At 45.6% G+C, this 23,543-nt stretch overlaps 1 protein-coding gene across 1 annotated transcript; it reads left to right on the forward strand.

Moving 5' to 3' along the window:
- The first annotated feature begins 3,657 nt into the window (after positions 1 to 3,657).
- Positions 3,658 to 21,570, forward strand: PIP4K2B (phosphatidylinositol-5-phosphate 4-kinase type 2 beta). The gene is made up of 9 exons (XM_024215281.2): positions 3,658 to 3,750; positions 5,971 to 6,067; positions 12,767 to 12,919; positions 13,554 to 13,700; positions 15,008 to 15,046; positions 16,792 to 16,905; positions 18,197 to 18,455; positions 18,862 to 18,965; positions 19,898 to 21,570. Exons 1-9 carry the CDS (start codon positions 3,686 to 3,688, stop codon positions 19,976 to 19,978), a joined length of 1,059 nt encoding a protein of 352 aa, XP_024071049.1. The 5' UTR covers positions 3,658 to 3,685; the 3' UTR covers positions 19,979 to 21,570.
- Positions 21,571 to 23,543: the final 1,973 nt, after the last annotated feature.

Genomic DNA, 23,543 nt, shown 5'->3' on the forward strand with positions numbered 1-23,543 from the left:
TGACTGGCATGTGTCATCCTATTTAAATCAGAATTCTGGGGAAGGGGATCGATGCCAGATTGACTAAACCCCGGCAAAAATGCAACAGACCAGGTACAGAATGGGCAGCAGCAGCGTATGCCCCTCTTACTGGCACTCCTTTACTGACCAGAGCTGGGGGGGTTGAGTGTCCCATTTGAGTCTTTACTTTGCTGTGGTCTCGCCTGGAATGAGAATAGAAAGTCCAATGGCAATTTAAAAAGGCATAATGGGCCCTGTAAAGTGACAATTTATTTTTCAAGACCGCCCAAGAACTGATTTCTTTTAAAAGGTCTTTTTTGGTGGGAGGAGATGGGGGGAGGAGAATGGTTGGAAACAACTTGTAGAGGGCCAACAGTGTGCCAGGCATTTTACAGACAGGGATGAAGGCATCCCTGCCCTGAGTGCTTATGGTCTAGGACGGTAGATAACATGTATCAATGGGATTAGATTAGTCAGCAAATGCACTGACTGAAAGGTGAATCTCAGTGTCTCTTTAGCGAACATAAGAACGGTCATACGGGGTCAGACCAGAGGTCCATCTAGCCCAGTATCCTGTCTTCCGACAGTGGCCAATGCCAGGTGCCCCAGAGGGGATGAACAGAACAGGGAATCATCAAGTGATCCATCCCCTGTCGCCCATTCCCAGCTTCTGACAAACCGGCTAGGGACACCATGCTACGGCCAGCACATCAAATCTGTCCGCTTCTCCCTCCACTGGCTTCCCACAGAATATTGAGTCAGGTTCAAAGTCTTGGTTCTCATCTCCATGGCCTGGGCCCAGGGTATCTAAAAGATTGCCTAAAACTCTGAGATAAAAGAGTGTGTCTGATAACATCACTCCTCTGGCACAAAGGGAGCTTCTACAATAAGGGTAAAGCTTGTCCGTGCAGGAGACAACTTTCTCGGAGGTTGGCCCAACACACTAGAATGGACTGCCCCAGGAGCCAGGGACCATCACAAACCTCGCCACCTTCTGTGCCAAGCGCGCAGTTCTTTGATTTTGCTTTCTCTAACATAAATTCATAGTAACGTGCGTCTGCACACACTCCTCTCCTTGGGGAGCGGATGAAAGAACAGACACGACAGATGTTAGTCACCTTGCTTAATGCACTGTTGGAAGGCACTCAGATACTATGGTGATGAGAGCAGTATAAATACATACGTACTATAGCATGCCTTTGTAGTTCCATTTTTATTTGGCCAAGATTTAACATCTAGTGTCTCACTCCTCTGAGAGGACTATGCTTAACAGGCCCTTTGGACTCAGTGTCCAAAAGCTGGTAGCGGGGTCCAGTGAATGCGGCTGGCTTGGCGAGGAGGCTGCTAGTGACGGATTTTTCCCTTGGACGTTGATGCTCTGTCCTGTGGGGCAGGGCGTGCTTTGAATGAGCATTGGAGTAGCCCCGGTGCAAATCACACCTGTCAGTCGAAAGGGCTGTACCAGGTAAAGCCACTGTGGCAGTAGCCAGGAGAGACAAAGGTCAGGCTGAAATCTTTTTGCCTCCCATCAGGGAGCAGTTCATACATAAATCTTCGCCATCTCCAAATTCCCTTTTCCTCGCAGCCATTGGCTTTGGATACCTCTGTGGCTCTGAAGAGCACTGTAATGTTGCCTTTGGCGCTCTTTCCGAGATCTGTTCTAGAACAGGCAGATTATGGCTTGCCAGCTCTCACCATGGCGCAGGATAAAAAAGGGCTGAAAATGGGTATGTCTCAGGAGAGGCGATTTAGTAGTTCCCTCCTACTAGGCAGGATAACTTGGAAGCTGCAAGCAGCACCTCTTATTAATGCAGAATTGAGGGTCTGCCACACCTCCCACCTAGGCCATCTCCTTTCACTTTGCACTTCTACACACAGCCCTCGGTATCTGCCTTGTCCGGGATCAGGCTTTCAGGAAATGCAGTGAGAGTATCCGGCTCTTCGCTCCATTGCAATTTACAAATGATAGGCAGCGTGTAACATTATTTATTCATTCATCTGTGTGGTACAACAAAGCACTTTATGTAAGTGGGTACCATCCCCTGATGCTGCTACAGAGTAAATACTGGGCAGTGCTTTAAAGAGCTTCTGCTTTCAAATTTTAACCAGACAATGGCCCTTTTACTTTCCTCCCTCATTGCTGATTCCCAGGGTTTTTCTCTTTAATAGTTCTCTTTTCCCTTGGTAACACACCTGATTTTGCAGTGAAAATGCAGTCCAGTGTTTGATCCCCCAGTTCTTTATGTGCATTTCTTTCATGGGCAACAATGGGAACAGAGATGTGAAAAATACTTGTGTGTTCAGTGATTGTGTGCTAAGATATTAGAACGGTTTAGATAATCCCCTGGCCATCTCTCTAGTGCCTTCCATCAGCAGATCTCCATGTTCTTTGCAAACAATGAATTAAACCTTGCAGTCTCCCCAAGAGGTAGAGATATATCACCCCCATTTTACACATGGGGAAACTGAGGCACCCTGAAGTTAAGTGACTTATCCAAGGACTCTGAAAGAGTCAGGATCAGAACCCAGGTCTTCTGACTCCCAGCCCACTGCTTTAACTACAAGGGCAGGCTGCTTCTCTTCAAGTATTACCGGATTGTTGCAGGCACATTTTAAAATAACAATGGTAATTGAATTGCGGTGGAATTACTTTGTAAATCCACTGTGTTAATACCAGATCAGTGAGTTGGAACTGATGTGGCCACTGTGTCTTCCAAATTAACGAATAACGATTGGACTTGTCGTAGTCTGAGCAAACTTTGGGGTTTAGGTAAAGCTGAAATGGAGGGCATTGCTTAGCGAGCCACGCTTGCGAAGAATGCTTCAATGCGTCACTGGGGACAGTCACGCTTTGATATTTCTTATCATGTTGGTTCATTTAGCATATTATAGCCACATTTAGCCCCCCCCCCGTTGTTTTACTACAGGCTGTTTCAGTCCCTGGTGCAACAGACTGAATGTTCATACATGGCTTTCTCCAAAGTCGCTGTTCTGCAGTGTGGCAGCTGAATACCCAATCGCCTGATTCCAGATATTCCTGTGGTTGCCACACATGAACAGAGAACAACAGAGAGCCAGTGGAGTGATTCATTCTTTGGAGGAGTGTGGGATAAGAACTACAAGAGACAGCCAAGGAAGGAGCTGGTATTGCTGAGACAGCTGTATTGGCTAGAGAGAAGCAGTCCAGAACCTCCGTCACTGTCCAACCATTATTTATAACAGTGAGAACTAGTTATGGAGTTTGTTGCCAGTGCGGCTTTTGACCTAAAGAGAGAGGAGAGTAAAAATAGAAAATCTGAGTGATGCCTCACAGGACATGGTTAAATCTTCGTTCTCGAATCCCATCCTGGGTGATCAATAGAAGGTTAACAAATTGTAGCTGCCTTAGAATAATGCAGAGCAGAGGTTGGCTGGAAACGCACTTGCCACGTCATTGTATAATGCCCTTTTAAACTTGAAACCACCGCACTTTCCAAGATCTGTTCAGCACAGAAATATGCTATAAAAGTTGAATGAATTGTATCGCTTCCAAATCCGTTTCTAGCAAGTATTCAACAACATCCATAGGTGTCCGGGGTCACCAGTAAACCCCCTGATAATGACGGGATCATGATTCAAGTTTGAGTCTTGTTGGTTTTCCTTTCTCTTACAGATCAATGAGCTAAGCAATGTCCCTGTCCCTGTCATGTTAATGCCGGATGACTTTAAAGCCTACAGTAAGATTAAGGTGGACAATCATCTTTTCAACAAGTAAGTAGGTGTGGTTTCACCTCCCCCACCCCTCGCTGTTCATTGTCTGTAAAGAGCTTCTGCTCTCCCTGAGGATTGGCAGTGACCAGTTCAGATGTTTCCATGTGGCATGATTTGAAATAGGTGAGCATATGTGACATGCCAAACCTGCGAAGCGGGGAAGTGGGTATTCTGACTGTCAGTGCCATGCTGTCTTGTGGTTTGGCCTTGGTCACTTACTTGGTGATGCAGAGGTGCAGTCAGTGCTGTGATAAAGAAAAGCTATCGTTGTAATCACAGAGGGGTAGTTGCTGGATTGGGTTGAATTTGTTTTAGTGCTCGTGGAGGGCTGTTAATCCAACACCCCAAGGCTGAAGTTCTCTCTCCTCCTCCCACCCTGCCTGACCTGTCTGCCTCAAACCTGCCCCAGAGAGACCACCTCTAGGAGAGTATGTGTGGGGGGTTCATTCTGCACGATCCCTTGGGTTCTTTGCCTCTCTGCTGAGGTTGCTGACAAGGGAGCCAGTTGCTCTGGGGGGCTTTGTGATGTGGACTCTTGTCCTTGGGAACTGGACGGAGACCACCAAAGATTCTGTGTTTGGAAGTGCTCCGAACCAATAGATGTAACTGATATCGGGAGTGGCAATATGTTACCTGGCTCTGAGCCTCCCGTGATGCCTCAATTGAGGGAGAGGGATGTGCGAGAGAATCTTGCATTATGCATTAAGAGGAGCAAGACTGGAGCAGATTCATCCACTCTCCTTTGTCTCCTGACCATTAACCACTTGCCAGTGACTGACCTCCTCCTTACCTTGCTTAGTCCCGAAGATCTAGAGGACTGGTTTCCCCAGCTTTTCATCTTAAACAGTCATGATGTATTACAGGGTACATCTGCCCAAATTAGCCTCCGGGGACCAACTGGTTTCTCTAGACACATCTCGGACTGTACGTTCCATTGCTTGAAAACTTTGTTCTGGATTAAGGAAGCTGTGCTGTGCAATGGTTAGGGCACGGAAACAGAAGTACGAGACCTGGATCACTTACTCACACTGTGCCCTTGAACAAGTCATTCCACAACTCCACGCTTCAATTCCCTTACCTGCAGAATGGTGAAAATGATGCACGCAGCTTCTAAAGCATTGAGAACCGAAGTGCATTGTGCTGTTGATTGGAAGTGCCACAATACAGTTGGGAATGTGGACTCTGAGCTTTTGTGAGAGACTTTTTTTTTTGGCCTTTGAATACAATCCTACTATGTTTTTCGATTAGGCTTTTATAATCATAGAATCATAGGACTGGAAGGGACCTCGAGAGGTCATCTAGTCCAGTCCCCTGCACTCATGACAGGACTAAGTATTATCTAGACCATCCCTGACAGGTGTTTGGCCAACCTGCTCTTAAAAATCTCCAATGATGGAGATTCCACAACCTCCCCAGGCAATTTATTCCAGTGCTTAACCACCCTGACAGTTAGGAAGTTTTTCCTAATGTCCAACATAAACCTCCCTTGCTGCAATTTAAGCCCATTGCTTCTTGTCCTATCCTCAGAGGTTAAGAACAACAATTCTTCTCCCTCCTCCTTGTAGCAACCCTTTATGTACTTGAAAACTGTTACCATGTCCCCTCTCAGTCTTCTCTTCTCCAGACTAAACAAACCCAATTTTTTCAATCTTCCCTCTTAGGTCATGTTTTCTAGACCTTTAATCATTTTTGTTGCTCTTCTCTGGACTTTCTCCAATTTGTCCACATCTTTCCTGAAATGTGGCACCCAGAACCGGACACAATACTCCAGTCGAGGCCTAATCAGCGCGGAGTAGAGCAGATAATAATGATTGATAAAAGCACACATCATTGTGAATTTACGCAGTCCTTCGCAACCATGTAAGACATACACCCTCTCCCAAAGAGCTTGCAAACTAAGGACCAGATCCTGAAAACACTTACCTACATTAGTAACTTTTCATGAGTTATTATTATATGTATTATCATAGTGCCTAAAACCTACAGAATTGAATATGACCAGTTGCATAGTACAGGTAAGTGTTTGCAGAATGAGGCTATTAGGGAACACGCAGAACAATAATTCAGGAAAACACAAAGCTGAGAATGGAGGAGAAATGAGTAATTGAAACACTTCCGGGGCTAATGGTGAAGTAGTAGGAGCTTAGAGCAGGAAAATAGCTTTGAAAATTGTACTACAGAGTTTGCTGTGCCTGAATAACGTCTTGCTGTCTGTCCTAGGGAAAACTTGCCAAGTCGTTTTAAATTTAAGGAGTACTGCCCCATGGTGTTCCGAAACCTCCGCGAAAGATTTGGGATTGACGATCAAGATTATCAGGTACGGGGGGAAAAAAACCACTTGTGGAGATTGCAAGAGTTTAGATATTTGCAGCGTTTGGTTTTGCAGGTTTCTGAAAGAGCCGCCGTGGAAAGGAGGCGTGTCCCGTTTGCAGGTTTGGGGGCCTCTTCCACAAAGTGACTGCGCTGAGTAATTATTTTTGTACTAGGGTTTTCTCAAGATGCTCTGTGCTTGGGACCTGTCCTAACAGCACAGCTGTGACCATTCAGACCTGTCTGAGATGTGGGGGCAGGGAGGGGAACGGCCCATTGTGTCCTGTAGTTTGGCTTAAATCCAGTTGTCAGAGTGGTTGCAACTCACTGGGATGTAATGGAGCCTCCCTTCTTCTTTGTAGTTTTTAGCTCTAAAGAGGTAGCAGATACTTAACAGGCAGGGAGATAAGAGGCCACTTAAATTAGATAAAACAGATTAAAAAAAGGAAGGCTTTGATTGCAGCCTGACCTTTAGCAGTATGAATGTCAGGTAATTAAAACATCTTATCTGTGCAGCAGTGGATAACTGTTGGCATCGTGCCAGCAATGGGCTGCTGATGCGTATCTACAGATTCTTTGAAACCTGCAGCATTGGAACAATGTATTGATTAAGCCTGATATTTGAGTGTGTTTTCGTGTATATGATCTCCTTGTAAAAATTCTCTCTCCCCCAGCACTTCACCCACTTAATGTTTTCTGGCATCCTGGCCGTATTTTTCGAAAGATCATCACAATTCTCTCTCATTATGTCTCAGTTCTCACCCACCCTCCTCCGGTGAGTGTCGAGGGTAGTGTAATGAGATTTGTTTTCTCACCCCAGACAGCATTGGAAGCAAAGGTGCAATTGCCGCTATTATTCCTCCGGATGACAGCGCAGGGCTCATCAGGAGGGGGATTGCGAGCTACTCTGTCCAGTTTCTAGTCTCCTACTTCAGGGGCCCGGAGGGAAGCATATGTCAGTAAAACACACACTTGTTGTCGGCATCACCAAGAGATCACGCATCGAACGGGCCATGGAAACGGAATACCCCTGTAGAATGGATCTGTCCAGATTTGAGTTGATATATTGCCCATGGGCATCCTGGTGGAGGTCTGAGCTGCTTGTATTGTAGCTGTCCTTAGTCCTTCAGTCTTCAGAGCTGTCAATCCAGCACCTTTCCTTAGCCTTACATTGGTTAATTTGTTTAAAGGTTTTCCCAGTTATTTTTCTATTGTACGAGTCAGGTCTCGGTTTCTACAGCAAGGTAGCTTCATGTCCTGTAAGCCTTATTAGGAGCGTGTTGAGAAGAGAGACACAGTGGTTACAGCATGAGACTAGGAGCCAGGGGAGCATGCGTTCTGCTTGTCACTCTGCTACTGTCTTGCTGTGTGACCCTGGGCTTGTCACTTAACCCATCTGCCTTAATTTCTTCACCTGCAGAATGAGGTCTGTGGAGCACACTGAGATCTCTGGATGAAAAAGGCTGTGTAAGCACAATTCCCTCCTCTTAGGAGCATGATGGGGCTCTTGATGAACTTTATTTTGAGGGTTTTTTTCTGTAACTATATTTCAGTAGAAGCCTCTTTCCCGATACCCTTCCCCCCACTTGTTAGACTCCCTTCTAGTCTGCTGCCTTATTGCACACCCAGTCAGAATGGATACACACAGGATGTTTTCACAGAGCAGAGCAGATTTCCTATGGCAGAAGCAACAGTTTTCTTTGCTTCTCTTCTGCAATAGACTGTTCATCATAGTGAGAAATAAACAGTGGCTGCAGTTCCATGTCCACATTTCACACTGCTAGCTCTTGTGACAGCCCATCTGCTGCTTTGGAGATGGAGCAGAGGTGACTATAAAGAGCGATCCTGTTGGAGGATGAGGAGAGGGGTGTGTGTGTGTGTGTGTGTGTGTGTGTGTGTGTGTGTGTGTACACGCACGCACATGTACAAGGAGCACACTGGATACTTCACAGCTACAGCTGAATGATTAACTCTGCTGCACACACAATCTCCGCTGGAAGTTGCTTGTGATGGAAAATTCCTTTCATCTTATCTCCTGGACATTGTGTTTTTCCGGTGCACGTGCTTTCTTGAGTTTTGGCCCTTGGGAGAGTAGACTGGGACTTAGGAGATCGACGTTCTATTTCTGGTTCTGCCATTGGCTTGCTGGGTGACCTTGGGCAAGTCACCTCACTGCCCCGTGCCTCAGTTTCCCCATCTTTAAAATGGTGGGGTAATGATACTACCCTCCTTTGCTAAAGCACTTTAAGAACATCAGAGTGGCCACACTGGGTCAGACCAATGGTCCATCTAGCCCAGCATCCTCTCTTTTGACAGTGGCTGGTGCCAGATGCTTCAGAGGGAATGAGCAGAACAGGTTAATTATTGCATGATCCATCCCCCATCACCCAGTCCCAGCATCTGGCAGTTGGAGGTTTAGGGACACCCGAAGTTGGGAGCTTTGAGATTCACTGATGAAAAGTGCTCTACAGTAGACGCTTGTTTGCAGCAGCACCTGGGAAGAGCAACCGCCGCTTACGAGCAACGTTTCCCCTGGGAACGTTTTCCCTACTGCGAATTGTCGACACTCCCCATAAAAGCAAGAGCCGTTTAGGAGCGACACAGCAAAAGGCATTGATATGTTGCTACTAATGAGCATCTAGTGTATCGGTTACACTTGGTTCCATCACAAATAAGGAATTTCTCTAACAAGGTGCTGTTGGGTATTTTTCATAACTTTTTATTTACTATGATAAGCTCTAAAAAGGCTTGCAACAGAAACCTTTCCCCACACCCTGTGCCCCCACTCTGCTCGCACTTCATCTCTTGCCTGCACATTGGTATGAGAAGCAATGGAGTCAGGAGCAAAAGGCAGGTCTCCTGCACTCAAATCTCCGCTCTGCCACAGATTCACCGTGTGAACAGGAATTCTTACGTACATCTTAGTTTCCCCATTGATAAAAATGCAGGTATTCTCAAACCACCCAATGAAATCCCTTAATGTTGGTAAGGAATTTTGAGATCATCCAGTGAAAAGCAGAATATGTGTAAAGTGTCCAGGAATCCTTGGCTACTGGTAATACAAAACCAAGTGGAAAAAATTGTGCTAAGGTCGTTGACGTTGCTTTTTAAATACTAAAGATGGAAATGCCCTAGTGCGTGTCTGCGCGCTCATACTGGGCACAACTGCGTGTCGTCGTACTGCTAACGGATCCACGTCAGCTGCAGTGTTTGGGGGCTGTGTACTCGGAGCAGGAGGATCGGAGTTCTCTCCCTGAAGTCACTGTGAAGGTCTGAGTGGCTGTGATGTGCAGCCTAGTGATGGGGTCAATAGGAGGCCATTGATTTGTTACAGTATCATCTTTGGAATCTCGGTGACATCTGGAGAGAACCCACATAAGCCAGTCACTAGAGATGACTAGTCCCTCTTTTCAATGGTATGGTCTACGCCAGCCTTTATTTTTTTCCCTCCTGCTGTCAGACATTCTCTGTACAGTGATTGCTTTGTACTGGCAGAGGAAGTGCCTCTGTCGCCCAGCCTGTTGGCATGATTTCATGCCAGGCTTTATCCAGATCTTGAGGCGGAAGGTTAGACAAAGCTATCCTAACTCTAGCTGAGGTGTAACGGGTTGGCTGTAAGAAATAACTGTGTGGGTGTTGGTTTCACACAATTCAACGTGCCTCTTACAGCTGTTTATGTGAAAGTTGTTAGCTGCTTTCTCTCTGTCGTTATTTTTGTCCTCTGGCTAATCTGCCTTAGCATGTTTTTACGTAGCCTAGAAGCTCTTTTCTTAGGAAGTGATTCTGAGTAATACAGCTTAACCTATCTGGCAACACCATTATTGCGTCACTTTCCTCTCTTGCCTAATCTGTCATTTATGTAGTGTCTGTCACTCTGCAAGAACCATTTCTCCCATCTCTGGGGTGGGACAGTGTCAGCTGTTTAACAGCACTCCGTTGGACTGAGGCGGTGTAGGACAGGAAGTAAAGAATGCTGCATTCAGCAGAAATTTCAGTGGAGTTCCAGGCAGGTAGAATGTAATTATTTGAGTGGGAATTTGGCCAGGAAGCTATATTTTATCATCCCTACTCTATGGGGGAGAGAGAATAAAGTAAATCGGAGCGTCACGACAGGATCTCTAAATGACCACAAATGGTCAGGATTTCTGCTTCCTGTCTCCTCTAGAAGAAGGGAAGTCGGCTTGATGGTGGCAACTGCTCGGGTTTTGAGATGATGCGTGTTAGCCCACACAGCACCTACTAAGCTGCAAATGTCAGCAAGAAGCAATTTCCCCATGTCCCTCTCCCTCCCCCCACCCCCGCTTTCCCTGATGGTTTCTAGGCCATTGGCAGGAAGTGAGTTTTCCCCCTTCTGCATTAAAGTGAGGTGCATTTAAATGCTTCCTTCTAAAATGAAAACTCTCTCCTCAGCTTATTTTTTAGTTTGCAACTGGAAACCCCCCTAGTTCGCAGCAGGCTCTGTTTGCCTACATGTCCCATGCTCCACAGGAGCAGAAAAGCAGGCTCCCTCTGCTGGTATGCTTTCAAAAAGCTCCGTGAATGGAGAAGAGAGCGTAGTAGTAATTACTGGCGTAAAAATATGTGGTGGTGATGTGTGTAACCGGGATCCAGAAAAGCACACGTACGTTTGGCGACGTAGCATCCTTCATCCTAATGTGCATTTTGACGCACAGGTGTAAGGATTAGCTTGTGTGGGTAGATATAAGGAAATAGCAACATAAAATGCAATGCTTCAGAGTCTAGTAAAATGATGATTTTGCTCATATCCATAAAACTATGTCCAGGGCTGCGGAGGGAAGGAAAAGAGTTGAACTTTAAAAGCGGAAGGATGGCCTTGTAGCTAGGAGAGAGATCAGAATTCAGTTCCTGGTTTTGCCACAGAATCTCTGTTGGACCTTGGGCAAGTCACTTCATTGCTCTGTGCCTGAACTGCCCAGCTTGTGAAATGGGGAGGACAATCCCTTCCCACTCTAAGTATCAAGTTCTGTGGGTCTTGTTCAGTCTCTTCCTGTGTGTGTGTGTGCAGCGCCCAGCACGTACACATGGTATGATAATAGAAGCGGGAAAGGTGCAAACCAGCTGTTCTTGCAGAGCAGTTGCAGCAAGGGGAGGCTGCAGTAATGGGTGAGGGCAAAGTGACAAACGTTTGTTATGTTAGTTCGTTATGGATTGAGGAGGATGTCGGTCTGACAGCTTAGACCAAATGCTCAGCTACAGGCGTGCAGCAAAGAGGGATGGGGAAAGAACAGAAGCTGACAATCAGTTCCCTGCCAAAGTTGCTTAGACTGCAAGTTGTTTGGGGCAAGGGCTCTCTCTTTTTGTGTTGGTTCAGTGCCTCGCAGGATGGGGCTTGGGCCTTTAAGGTGCTACCACAATATTAAATCATCATAGTAAAGACACCAAAGAAGCTTTTTCTAAAAAGGTTTGACTACACTAGACTTCTAAAAATGTCCCACTGGTGCAGTAGTGGTGAAAGTGCTAATGTAGACCATCCACTGGCATTTTGACCACCACATCATATAACCCTGCTTTCCGTGTATAGATGACATGATGATTAAAACTCTGGCAGCCACCAGAACATTGGCTGTCCCAGAGCTGTCCCCCACCTCGGCTATCACCAGCAAAACTGGACTAAGATCACAATGGTGGGAATCCTTAAGGGGTAGGGAAAACAGTCTAGAATAGATACATCTTCTGTGGCTACTATGTAAATTGCAGTTGCGACATTTCTAGCACTCCACTGTATTGTCTTTCATCAGGACTTGAGGCTATTTATTAAGTGGTGTGGTCAAAGGATGAAACAACTTAATTGCAGCCTTGTCGCAGAACATTATTGTCACAGATTACTCTACTCGGCAGTTCCGTTTGGATTTTCCAGTCTTGCTGTGAGGATTGAGAGAAGCGGCTGCATCTTGTTCCGAAGGGTGGAGAGAGGAATATAAAGGAGAGCTCCTCTTGCATGTTGGAAGAACAATCAGTATCTCTGTTCTCTGGGCCCTTTGGTCAAACTCTCAAGAACAAGAATAGCAGAGAACGGCTTTTGGTTCCAAGGTGACCTGCCGAGGATTTCTAAGCAGTTAGGCTTGTGCCAGTTGTTGCTGCTTTACGATGGATCAAGAGAGAGTGACCTTTTTAAAAATTCCTTTATTCCTACTTGTTTTTATACCCTGGACGTATCAGGAATGTCTAATCTGTCCTTGGTTCTGCTGGAGAAACTTGAAGGAGTCTCTGACCATGTGTATTGTGAGCCCTTGCATCATCACTGAAGGGGTGAGAGCTGATGAATCTTTAGGGAAGACTTCCTTGCTTCAAAATGTGTGTTAATCACTGGCATTAAATGTGTGTTAACAAATTGATGGGCAAGCTTTTTAAAGATGGAGGCCTAAAATCAGGGTGCTGGATCCCAGATCTAGGCACCCAAATAAGTGGCCTTGCCTTCAAAAGCGTTGAGCATCTAACAGCTCCCATTATTTGTATTACCGTAGAGTCTAGGAGGTCCAGTCACGGACCAGAATATTAAGTACTAAGTGCCGAGGTGCTGTACAAACACAGAATACAAAGGCAGTCCCATTGAAATCTGTTTATCCTGGGGAGAAGGTAGAGAACTGCTGGACCTGTTGAGCTGATGCCTTGGCTTTAAAAGGGGGGACCTGCAGTTCATTACCATCTCCTCTGGTAAAATCACACCTCTTCTCTCCCCCTTCAGAACTCCGTAACACGAAGCGCCCCAGTGAACAGCGACAGCCAAGGTCGATGCGGGGCCCGTTTCCTGACCACCTACGACAGGAGGTTTGTCATTAAGGCAGTGTCGAGCGAAGACGTAGCAGAGATGCACAACATACTAAAGAAGTACCATCAGGTACGGTGAGTCTAGAACCCTGAGGAGAGGGTGGCAGATAACGCCTTAGGGGCACGTCTGATGCATTGCGGTGGGAGCCTGATGAGTTGAGACTAGTCCTTGGATTCAAGTGGAACGGCCATAGCTTCAGCTACAGCGCGTGGCAGCTTTTGCGTGGGGGAGGTTGTATGGTTAGAAACTGGACGTTGCCAGTGGCTCCAGGTTGTCTTCTGTTCTTTTGGGAGCACAATGGGATTTTTAACTTCACCTCTCCCCCAAAGGCCTGGCCCTCCTAACAGTGTAAATATCCCTGCTCTGCAGGCTTGCCAATGCTCGAAAGCTATAAACCGAGACCTCTTCCTAAGGTTCCACGTTGGATCTGAAAAGCTTTCCAGATGGATAAGGAGGGGAAAATGCTATTTTGCAGAGGGGAAAAAAGTAATCCGGGTCAGCTGCCGTGCATAGAAATGGCTGCTCCATTCTGCTGCTCTGCTGTGTTTTAATGGGTCCTTTTGCCTCCCTTGAGCAGAGATATAGGATGGCCATTAAAAAGCCCCATTCTCAGTTGGAGTTAGACGCTTCGCTTCTCTTTGACATTGTGCACTACCGGAGACCTGTAGTGTGACTTCCTCTTTTTCCCTCCTCACCCTTTCAGTTTATAGTGGAATGCCATGGGAACACCCTTCTCCCCCAGTTCCTAGGCATGTACAGACTCACCGTGGACGGAGTGGAAACCTACATGGTAGTCACCAGGAACGTATTTAGTCACAGGCTGACTGTGCATCGGAAGTATGATCTGAAGGTAAGGGTTTGAAAGCGGCCAGTCCATACATGGTCAGTACCTCTCCCTGTATAGGAGCCCCTTCCTGTTTCTTTATGGAGCGTTCTTCAATTGTTTTTCACACTAGATCAACAAGGTCCTGACTTTCTTTTTTGCTGAAGGACTTTGTCAAGCTTTGGTGGACCTGGATGTGGACACCTCTTGAGGCTGAAACATGAGTGGCATCTGTGCCAGCCCCTAGTTGAAGAGGGAAGAGATACTGAATAAGTCCCATAACTCAGATCCAGGACCTTCCTATTCCGCTAAAGCTTGACAGTCCTTCAGCTCCAGCAGTGCAGCAGGGACCTGGTACTTCTAATATTGAGGTTCACTTTATAAAATATGTATAAAATAAATAAGAGTAGAAAAGGGCAGACAGAAGGTATTCTGGCTTTGCAGTTCACTTTCAAAGAGCCTGATGGTCGATTTCTGTAGCTGCTGAGGCTAGGAAGTTCTAGGCACAATGTGTTTTATCTCCTACAGCTTGTGGCCAAGACGGGATTACCTTAAGGGCCAAACAACACTGAACCAAAGTATTCACTTTCCTTTTGTTCGCATGTCACTTGGGTTCATTGTGTTTCTTTTCATCCTGCCTTGTCTGCACTGGGAGAGATGCATATTATTGAGCTAAAATCCCCTTCTTCATAGTGTAGTGGGTGAGCTGCATTTCATAAAGCAAAGGTCGGAAGCTTTTTGCAGCTGTGTAGTTCCTGGAGGTGCTAATGCAGAGAGAAACCATGTGGTCCATTGTCATGGACGTGAGAAAGTTGAGCCTTGAAAGTGTGGAAGCACAAGTCTGGCTCAGGGGGTTTTGCCATTGACTTCAATTGGGGGCAGGATTTCATCCTCACTGTTCAAAGCGTGGGTCATAGTGAGAGACGGGTTCATGTAGGGATTCAGGTATTGGATCATCTAGCCCAGATTCCGGTCTCCTATAATAGCCAGGACCAGACAATTCAGAGGAAGGTGCAGGTCTCTCTCCTCTCGATCAGGTATATTTTTAAAATCGGAGCAACACATTGCATTGCTCAAATTACTGGATGTAGTAGAGAGAGACTGCGAACGAGGGAAAAGGGAACGCAGTCTCCAACCAGCTCAGACCATTGTCTGACGCCTTTATATTGTGTGTTTAAAATATATTTTGGTGAGGTTACCTCTTCATCAGGAGCAAAGAAGCATTTTAAAAAAATAAATTGAGTCTTGTACGTTTACCCCTAGTGACGGTCAATTTAAATTCTGCCGATGGCTGCTCATGGTGAATTATGTCCAACTTCTTTTGTTCTTATCAGGGCTCAACAGTCTCCAGGGAAGCGAGTGACAAAGAAAAGGTATGAATGATACTGCTACTTTGCCTGTCCAGGAACAACATTTCGTTCCCTGTGGTGCTTACCAGGAGTCTAGGCAGCTAATTGTGTCTCCGTACCAAAGGGTTAACGAACAGTGAAACCTGGTGACAAGCTAAACTGCTGGTTCAGTAGAACGCTCCCCTTGTCTGTACCAAATTCCCCATTATAGCAACTGTGTGTTAAGCCACTGCACAACCTTTTGGGGACTAAAGTATTAACAAAAAAGCAAAGGCTTGCCTGACAGTCTAGGTGTGGTACAACCTGGTCCCCTTGTTTGCCAGGCTACTGGCGCTGCCAGAGAAGGTACCTAATAATAACTTCACATAGGGTCCATTTTCGGAAGTGCCTAAGTCCCACTGAAAGTCAGTGTGACGTAGGCTCTTCCAGAAATGTTGCCCATTAATGCCCACAGCATGCCAGGTATCTCGCAGACTAATCTGAAGCCAAAGGGCCAGATTGGGAGTTAGACACCGAACTGGGATAGGCACTTTGGTAAATCCCACTAAGCACTTATCTACATCTTTAAGTGTCTAAATCCCTTTGTAAATCTAGTCCAGATTCCCTTCTCTAAAGAGTTTCCAACCTAAGGCTCCAGTCCTGCAAACCCCTGTGCCCATGCTTAACGTTACTGCCATAAATCGTACTAGTGAAATCAACAGACCTACTCATGGTAGTAAACTGAAGCACATGCATAAGGCTTTGCAGTAAGTATAGTCCAGGGGGATGAGACATAACAAATAGCAAAGCCACTTAGTAGAGCTGAGCACACCTTGTTAAGGCCACACTTTTTTTGTTTCAATTTTTTGGAGCTGTCATGATGATCTAAGGAGCAGCACTTCACTCCCGCAGGAAGGCTGGGCTGGAAGGCTGGATTGGTTGCTGACAGGGTCTTTGAGTGGAGAAATTGGAGGGATCCTGGAAGGTTTCCTCTCCTCGCTACACACTAGCCTCCCAAAAAGTTACAGATCTCTCGCACAAGCCATAGAGAATTCCTTTTTCATAATTAAATCTCCAATACCTGGACATAATCTAACCCCACTTTACAATTGCCCCGTTGTGCCTGGTTATGTGGGGTTACTCCCTAACTATGATTTCTTGTCTGACACCACATAATATTTATATAAATTGCCGTGGATTGCCATGCCATTCTAAGGATGAAAGCATGCAATTCCCAGCTGTACATGCAAAGGGTTTGTGAAACTTAATTTCTTTAATATCCATGAGAAGCACTTACATTGCAGAAACACTTGGTCCCCACTACAAAGTCCTCAAAATGCAGTGGATTGATTTTCATGTAATGGCTGGGGGAGGGGAGCACTTGTCTCAAGATTTTCTAATCTGAAAACAACCACATGGATTTTCCTTCTATTTGTGGGGTTGGCTAGCCCCTCCTTGGCTGAGACTGTTTATCTAGCTTTCAGCCTGAAGCAACTATTTTTGGCAGCCTTTGAAATGAGCTGCTATCGGTATCTCTGTTGCCGCCTCCTCCCCCAGCTGGAGCCAAGCAAAGGGACTTGCTGATAAATGCAGGTGTTTTGCTCCATGCCATTTGCAGGCGTATGGGAATGAGCGAATCTCTTTGCTTTAGAAGATTGAGTCAATGCAGCTTCCTCTGTTTCCCATTGCCATGTTGATCCAGTTGATATTTTGCAAAAGAATGAAACCACCAATAGCTGCGGCCATTGGCATTAGGCTCAGGACACCTAACGCAGTCCTCTCTCTCATAGGCCAAGGATTTGCCAACGTTCAAAGACAACGACTTCTTGAACGAAGGCCAGAAGCTCCACGTTGGAGAAGAGAGTAAAAAGCACTTCCTCGAAAAGCTAAAGCGGGACGTGGAGGTAGAATTGAAATGGGGCTCAGATTGTTGCCATGAACAGGTCTCCGACAGCTGGGCTTTGTGACCCCACAGTCCCGTCCGTCTCTCCTCCTCCCCCGCACCCTCTCGGCCAAATGGTACAGTAGCTGCATTATTTTTGAAGTATCCATCCTCTGTTGCAATTGCTATGGAGGAGACTGGGAAATGACGAGGAAGAACAGGGCAGAGAGAATCTCTTGTCTCCTCCCAATCGGAATGCATCAGAAAACACCTTAGTGAATACATGGGGTGCTTTAGGAATACTCCTCTGACGCAGTTGCCCAAGGCCTGTGGTTCAGCTATTTTGTTATCCTGTCTCTCACGGTGTCCAGCACTAGGTGGGCCTCTTGGCTCATACAGCATCGCCCCAACTCTGTGTGCGTTTGTGTATCAAACGCTGGCCGCCTACTGGATGCAAATGTTTCAGCAACCTCTCTGGAGTTCCACCTTAGAAGGCCCCACTGGCTGATTCCACGTTGGTTAGCTGGCTTAGCTCTACCCGCTGTTACATCTTTTCTGTCATGATCCTCTCCCCATCCTGATGTTTTCGTCCTTCCTTTCTAAACTGGCAACACCCCTCCGTCCCTCTGGCTCGCTATAGGTAACCAAGCGCCTGTATCACACATTGCAAACATTTGGACTGATTTCCTGGCAGATGGAAGCAAGTGCAGCATCTATCCCCTGAGTGTCTGAGAGATGAGAGACTGACTGTATTTGATCTCTGTCTTTCAGATGGCCCTGAACAGACATAGCAGGCCATTCCCGGTGCTGCAGTCCTTTGATCCAACGCACTGTGATGGTCACTGGCTGTCTCTGCTCAGAATGCAGAGGGGTTTTCTCCTCTCCATGTTGACGATGCCGCCAGTTGGTTTTATTGCAGTTGGGTATCTTGATGGGATCACGTTTATATAGACACACTGCTAACACCCTTCTCCAGCTGCAGTAGCACTTCCATAACCCCTTTCCAGGCAAGGCCCTCAAACCAACGAAACGTTAAGCATTCACGACCAAGCTAGAAATGGTCAGAGCACAGGACTGAGAGTCAGGATTCCTGGGTTCTGTTCCCAGCCCTACTGCCAGCCGCTATATGTCCTTGGAACAAGTCTCACGTCATCCCAAAGCCAGATATAGAACCAGACTCTCCCCTCTCTGCTCTAGTCACAAGACCATGCTCGCTGGAGGCAGCACTTGCTGAGGTTTAGGTAGCGTTGGCTCGTGAGATGTGCCTTAGCCAATTGAAATGTCCCTATGCTTTTGTTGCTCCCTCCTCCCAGTTTTTAGCTCAACTGAAGATCATGGACTACAGCCTGCTGGTGGGCATTCACGACGTCGACCGGGCGGAGCAGGAGGAGATGGACGTGGAGGATCGGGCCGAGGACGAGGAGTGTGAGAACGATGGCATTGGCGGGAACCCTATTGGCTCTTATGGGACCCCACCTGACAGCCCCGGCAACCTCCTCAACTTCCCGCGGTTCTTCGGGCCTGGGGAGTTTGACCCTTCAGTCGACGTATATGCCATGAAAAGCCATGACAGTGAGTGAGGAGGGGTCTTGTTATGTGGAGGGGCAGGAGAGTGTCCTGTTGTGGGTGGAGTATGTCCAACGAGAACTAACCCAGACCCCCTCCTGGGAACCAGTCCACTTGGATGTTCAGTTCCCTTGTTGTAAATGGTAAATGTTTAAACTCCATGGAAACAAGGCTTTCAGTGTGGGGTGTAGATGTTTCTAGAGGGTATGTGGATCTCTGCTCTGATGTTCCCAGTAGTTCCTCTGTTCTATCTCTTACAATCTCCAACCATTTACAATCTGCTTCTCCCACCTGCCTGTTAATTACATTAAAGCAGATTTATATACTCTATTAATAGAGGTGGCTGCAGGTGGCTTTTCAAGTGCTGCTGATGTAGCTTGGGGGTATGTTAGAGACTTTTGTGTCTTCTCAGGTGCCCCTAAGAAGGAGGTGTATTTCATGGCCATTATAGATATTCTTACGCCGTACGATGCAAAGAAGAAAGCTGCACATGCTGCCAAAACAGTGAAACATGGGGTAAGCAGGTCTCTCCTCTGACAAGTCCGGGTCGCTCTCGTTTTGTTTGTGGTGCTGACTTTTGAATAATTGCTAAAACCAGTTTTTCAGGGGCCTGGAAATTCCCCCACTGCCCATGAGATCCTTCCATCTGCAACAGAACTGATCCTTAACCTGGTGGTATCCCTCATTAATCTGTTCACCAGGGCTGAGCCTCCTGCCCCGTTGTCTCTGACTCAAGGAGCAAGGGCTCAGGTCTCCCCCTCTTAGCAATACAAACAACAGACATTAAGCTACTGGGCCAGCCCACTGAGGGAAACTTTCATTTGCCAGATCTCCTGCTCTTTTCCGCAAGTGACTAGTGTTGGGCAAGCTTGCCAGCTTGCCGGCCCTGAGGATTGCAGCCTTCCATCCCCAGAACAGTTACAGAACAGCCAACATGCCTCAGAGTTGACCTGGATACAACCGCCTCTAGGATGAGAGGAGAGATCAAGCTCCTTGGCCGATTGGCTTCTCCCTCTCTGCTCAGACTACCAACATGTGAGCCTGCTGCAGTGGTGCCTGGTGACCCTGAATCACTAGAAAGTGGACTGACACCCAGCAACTTGCTTTGCCTAGGTCACCAAACAGCCATCAGGCAATAACTTTAGGTCACTACCAAAGAGGGCTTGAAAGGAGCTGGCAAGTGGGTAGGATATGGAGCCTTTCCATGCATTCATCTCCTGAGTAGAGCCCCAGACTTAGACTTAAAGCAAATTCCTTCAGGAGTCCAGTTGTCATGGAGCTTGGAACCCATGTAACTTGTGGATTCTTGTTTGTGTGATTCTTGGTGCTTAGCTGTGCTGGTACAGTAACCTTCTGCTGTCTCCTCACTCCCTGGGGCTTAGCAGTTATGAACAGTCCCCTGCAGCTGCCACAGTGCTGCCTTGTAATCTGTCCTTCGTGCATTGCAGGCTGGGGCGGAGATCTCCACGGTGAATCCGGAGCAGTACTCTAAACGCTTCAATGAATTTATGTCCAATATCCTGACATAGTCACCTTCTACCTTGAGCCAGAAAGGAAGAGAAGAGGGGCTACTTCCAAGCAGAGAACACAGCCTGTGACACTAAAACAGACACTGTAGCAGCACGTGGGGTATGAGTGAGTGTGAGCGTGTGGCACTGTATGATTTACAGGAAACTAATCTAGGTGCATTCTCAAATATTCCACTTGACCCAGGTGGAAAAGTGGCTTTTTTCCTTTTGTTACAGAAATGCCCAAATAGAGATTTGAGGCTTTTTTTAAAAAAGAGAATCTAATTGCTGCAGCAATGCTGTTCATAATGACATTTTCTCCTCTCTGATCAAGAGACGCCAGTAAGGATACCACGAATGGCTGTTTAAAAGGGGGAGCTCTAACCTGTAGCTTGTGTTAAATAAGAGGAGAAGCAACGCCTAATTCCACAAACTGCTGTTCTTTTTAATGGACAGCTTTTTTTAACAGAAAGCCGTACAAACCCTTTTATTTCCTTCTCGGTAGGAGTCGGGGGGGGAAAAAGTAGTCTGCCATTTCAAAGATGAAAATGTTGAGGAGCTGCTGAACCTTAACTAGGTAAATTCAGGCTGGGAACCTTTCTTTTGGGGGGTGTTAAAAATTTCTTTTACTTGAGAAATTAACGTCACAAGAAAGACGAGGGAAATGAACATCTACCAAAGATGGTCACTTAAGGCATAACTCATAGAAGCTAAAAAAGTAGTATGAAAAATACTGGATAGCCACAGAACCATCATGCTTAGGATAGGCGGCCTGGGAAGATTCCATTGAAGAAGAAAATCATGTTAACTTATTCTGCAGGTTTCGGGTTACATTTGGCTGTCTAGAAAAAATGACAATTGTTAAATCTCCCTGCCTCTAAAATAGAGCTGACGCATGACAGTTCTGCCAGTGTTAATCTAGCTAATGTTCAGAGTCTTCCTAACTCATCCAATCCTGTTACAAGTACTTGAACTGTTGCCTGAGAGAGGTTTAAAAAACCAACCAACCAAGTCAACATGAAGTGCATCTTGAGAAATGTAAATTGCTGTCAGTTTGGAGTGTTGGTAGTTGTGACTGTGTCCCCAGTTCCACTGCTCAAGAGGACTCCGAACTTGAGCCATATTTGTCTACGCTCCGCTCTGCTCCAGGTCCATAACTCTAGCTGGTAGAGTGAGTCAATGGGCATAAATGACTGAACACTTCCTCCAGATATTTTTCCCCCTAAGGAATCTGAACTGATTTGCGTGATTGAATTATGTCCTATTTGTCTCCAGACCGCTTGTAATATTTTTCACAGCCAAGCTTGTCGAACTTGCTGTAAGTTTAATTAGTTCTGCTGCAGAACAGTTGTCTGTTTTTTTTTTTTAAGCAGGATTTAGCTGTTTTGAAGAGATACCTTGCAGTTGACATAAGTTGCTTATCTGCCTTGAAACTGTTTTCACAAATGCCTTTGTTTCAGGAATAAGCTGTTAGAATGTTTGTGTCCTGTGCTATAACATGTGCTAGTTTGCTCTGTCGATTTGGTCCTGTGTGAGAGAGAGGTGGTACTCATCGTGTCCTCGTAACTAACTAGACTAATGCTAGCTGTGATTGGATTCTGAATGCAGGATGACTTTTTAAATCCACGTTCTTGAGTGATTCCACAGCTCTTAGCATAGGGGATGACGGGGGATTTGTCAAGACTGAAAACTAGGCTTAGAAGAGTACATTGTAAATATTGTTTAAAAAAGGTCTAAAACAAATCATTGGTTTTAATGGGACATGAAACTTTTTGTTCATTCATGGGTCATTCCCTTTGATGGGGGACAAATTTTTTTATGCCCTTGTAATCCATTGTCTTTGTGTAAATTTGGGGAACTAACATGCTATTGTCTGACACCCTAGTAAGATTCTCGCACATCTTAGGGTGTTTGGCTGACAATACCACAAATCAAGTGCAGATAAGAGAAAACTTAGAGGGGTGAAGAAGGATATTGGTTGCTTTCCTCTAAACAAAAAATGCACTTATGTCTGCTGTGAAATAGGAATTAAATACCAATCGCGTTTTACTCTTGACAGTTTAAAAAGTCCTGAACCTACAATTTTGGCCTAGTAAGTTTGCCACTCTCCTTGTGGGAAATTAGTTGAAACTTTAGTGTGCTAGACTTATAAATATGCAATTATTTTTTTTAATTATGGTAAATAGGGAAGTAAACTGCAGCCATTCTGCAGTGGGATATTTTTAAGTGGGCAACCCAAGGACAGTCAAAGGAAGACGTTTATGTAACTTGGGGCAAAAAACTGATTCACTGGAACTTGGTAAACAGCTGAAATCAAAACGAGTAGTTCTTGCAGCCAATGTTACAAAACACATGACGCTAAGGATTTAAGATCTAGTGATTTCTTTTCCCACTCTAGATAGGGAGCAAAGAATCCTCTGTTAGACCCCCATTTGGTTGTCTCAATGCCTCGAGTGGTATAAAAGCCCTAAAAATATCTATTCACTTTAGCACTTACCCCATTTTGCCATTTTTGTTGCCATACTGTGTGTGTGTATATATATAAAAAATAACTAAATGCAATTTTATCATTTAAAGATGTATTACCCAGGTATAACTTTGTTTAACATAAGCAGTTTGTATATTGTTTACATTTTGAGAGGTAGCATTATGTTAAAAATGCTAATTTTGTTTCTAGACAGTATTTTTTTGTTACTATAAGAGGTGAAGTTGCAAATATTTGATTTGTTTTTAAAAGGGACTTTTGCTTTTGTTTGTTTTAATCTTGATACAGAATACCTTTATTCTCTTGAGTTCAAGTATTTAACTCCCCTTCCCCTCCCCAATCCTGATTTTTTTTTTTTTACAACTGCCTGCAATAGCTTAATTTAGTTTCAGTCTGACTTTGTGTTCGAGGTTGCTGAATGTCGATATACTTCTGCCTGTAGCACGTGCCCTCCCAAATCACTTTACACTGAAGTGCATTGCAATTAAAACCATAGCTCATGTGGAAAAAGATGCAGTCTTCAGAGCTGTAGAATAAACTCTAATAGCAGGTCACTTAAGAGACTCCAGCCAAATGGCAGGAAAGTCTCTTTGCTAACATGCTATATCTTTTTCTAGAGAATGCTGGGGAAAAGGAAAAAAGCTAGGGTGGAGCTGGAAGATAGTGGGGTGTGTGCTGGAAGTGAGAACATTCCCTAACTTTAGGAAAAATTAATCAGGGCAGGAGCATCTCTCTCTCTTGCTGCACTGGGCCTAACCCTACCTGGCCAGTCTCTGGTTTCTTTTGTGTACAGACTGATTGTCCTTGTCATACACCTACAAGAGCAGCAAGCAGGGGTGGTTATGGAATTCACTTCTCAAAGAAGACGTGTGTGTGTATGATTCTGTTTCCTCCCTCACTATCAAATCTTTTCTACTTATCACTTAATACAGTGCCTCTAATGATGCCCTAGTTTTGATTGTAGTTGCTTTAGCTAATTATGAAGCTCTAGGGGGTGGGAGTGTACTTTAAAAAGGTCAACTGGTGTTTGACTTAATCCCAGAGGGGTCAAATGGCCTTGGAATTTTCAGCTGAAAATACTGGATAGGACCAAGGATGTTA

Source organism: Terrapene carolina, unplaced genomic scaffold (assembly GCF_002925995.2).
Source record: "Terrapene carolina triunguis isolate 2854851 unplaced genomic scaffold, T_m_triunguis-2.0 Scaffold193, whole genome shotgun sequence".
Classification (NCBI taxonomy): domain Eukaryota; kingdom Metazoa; phylum Chordata; order Testudines; family Emydidae; genus Terrapene; species Terrapene triunguis.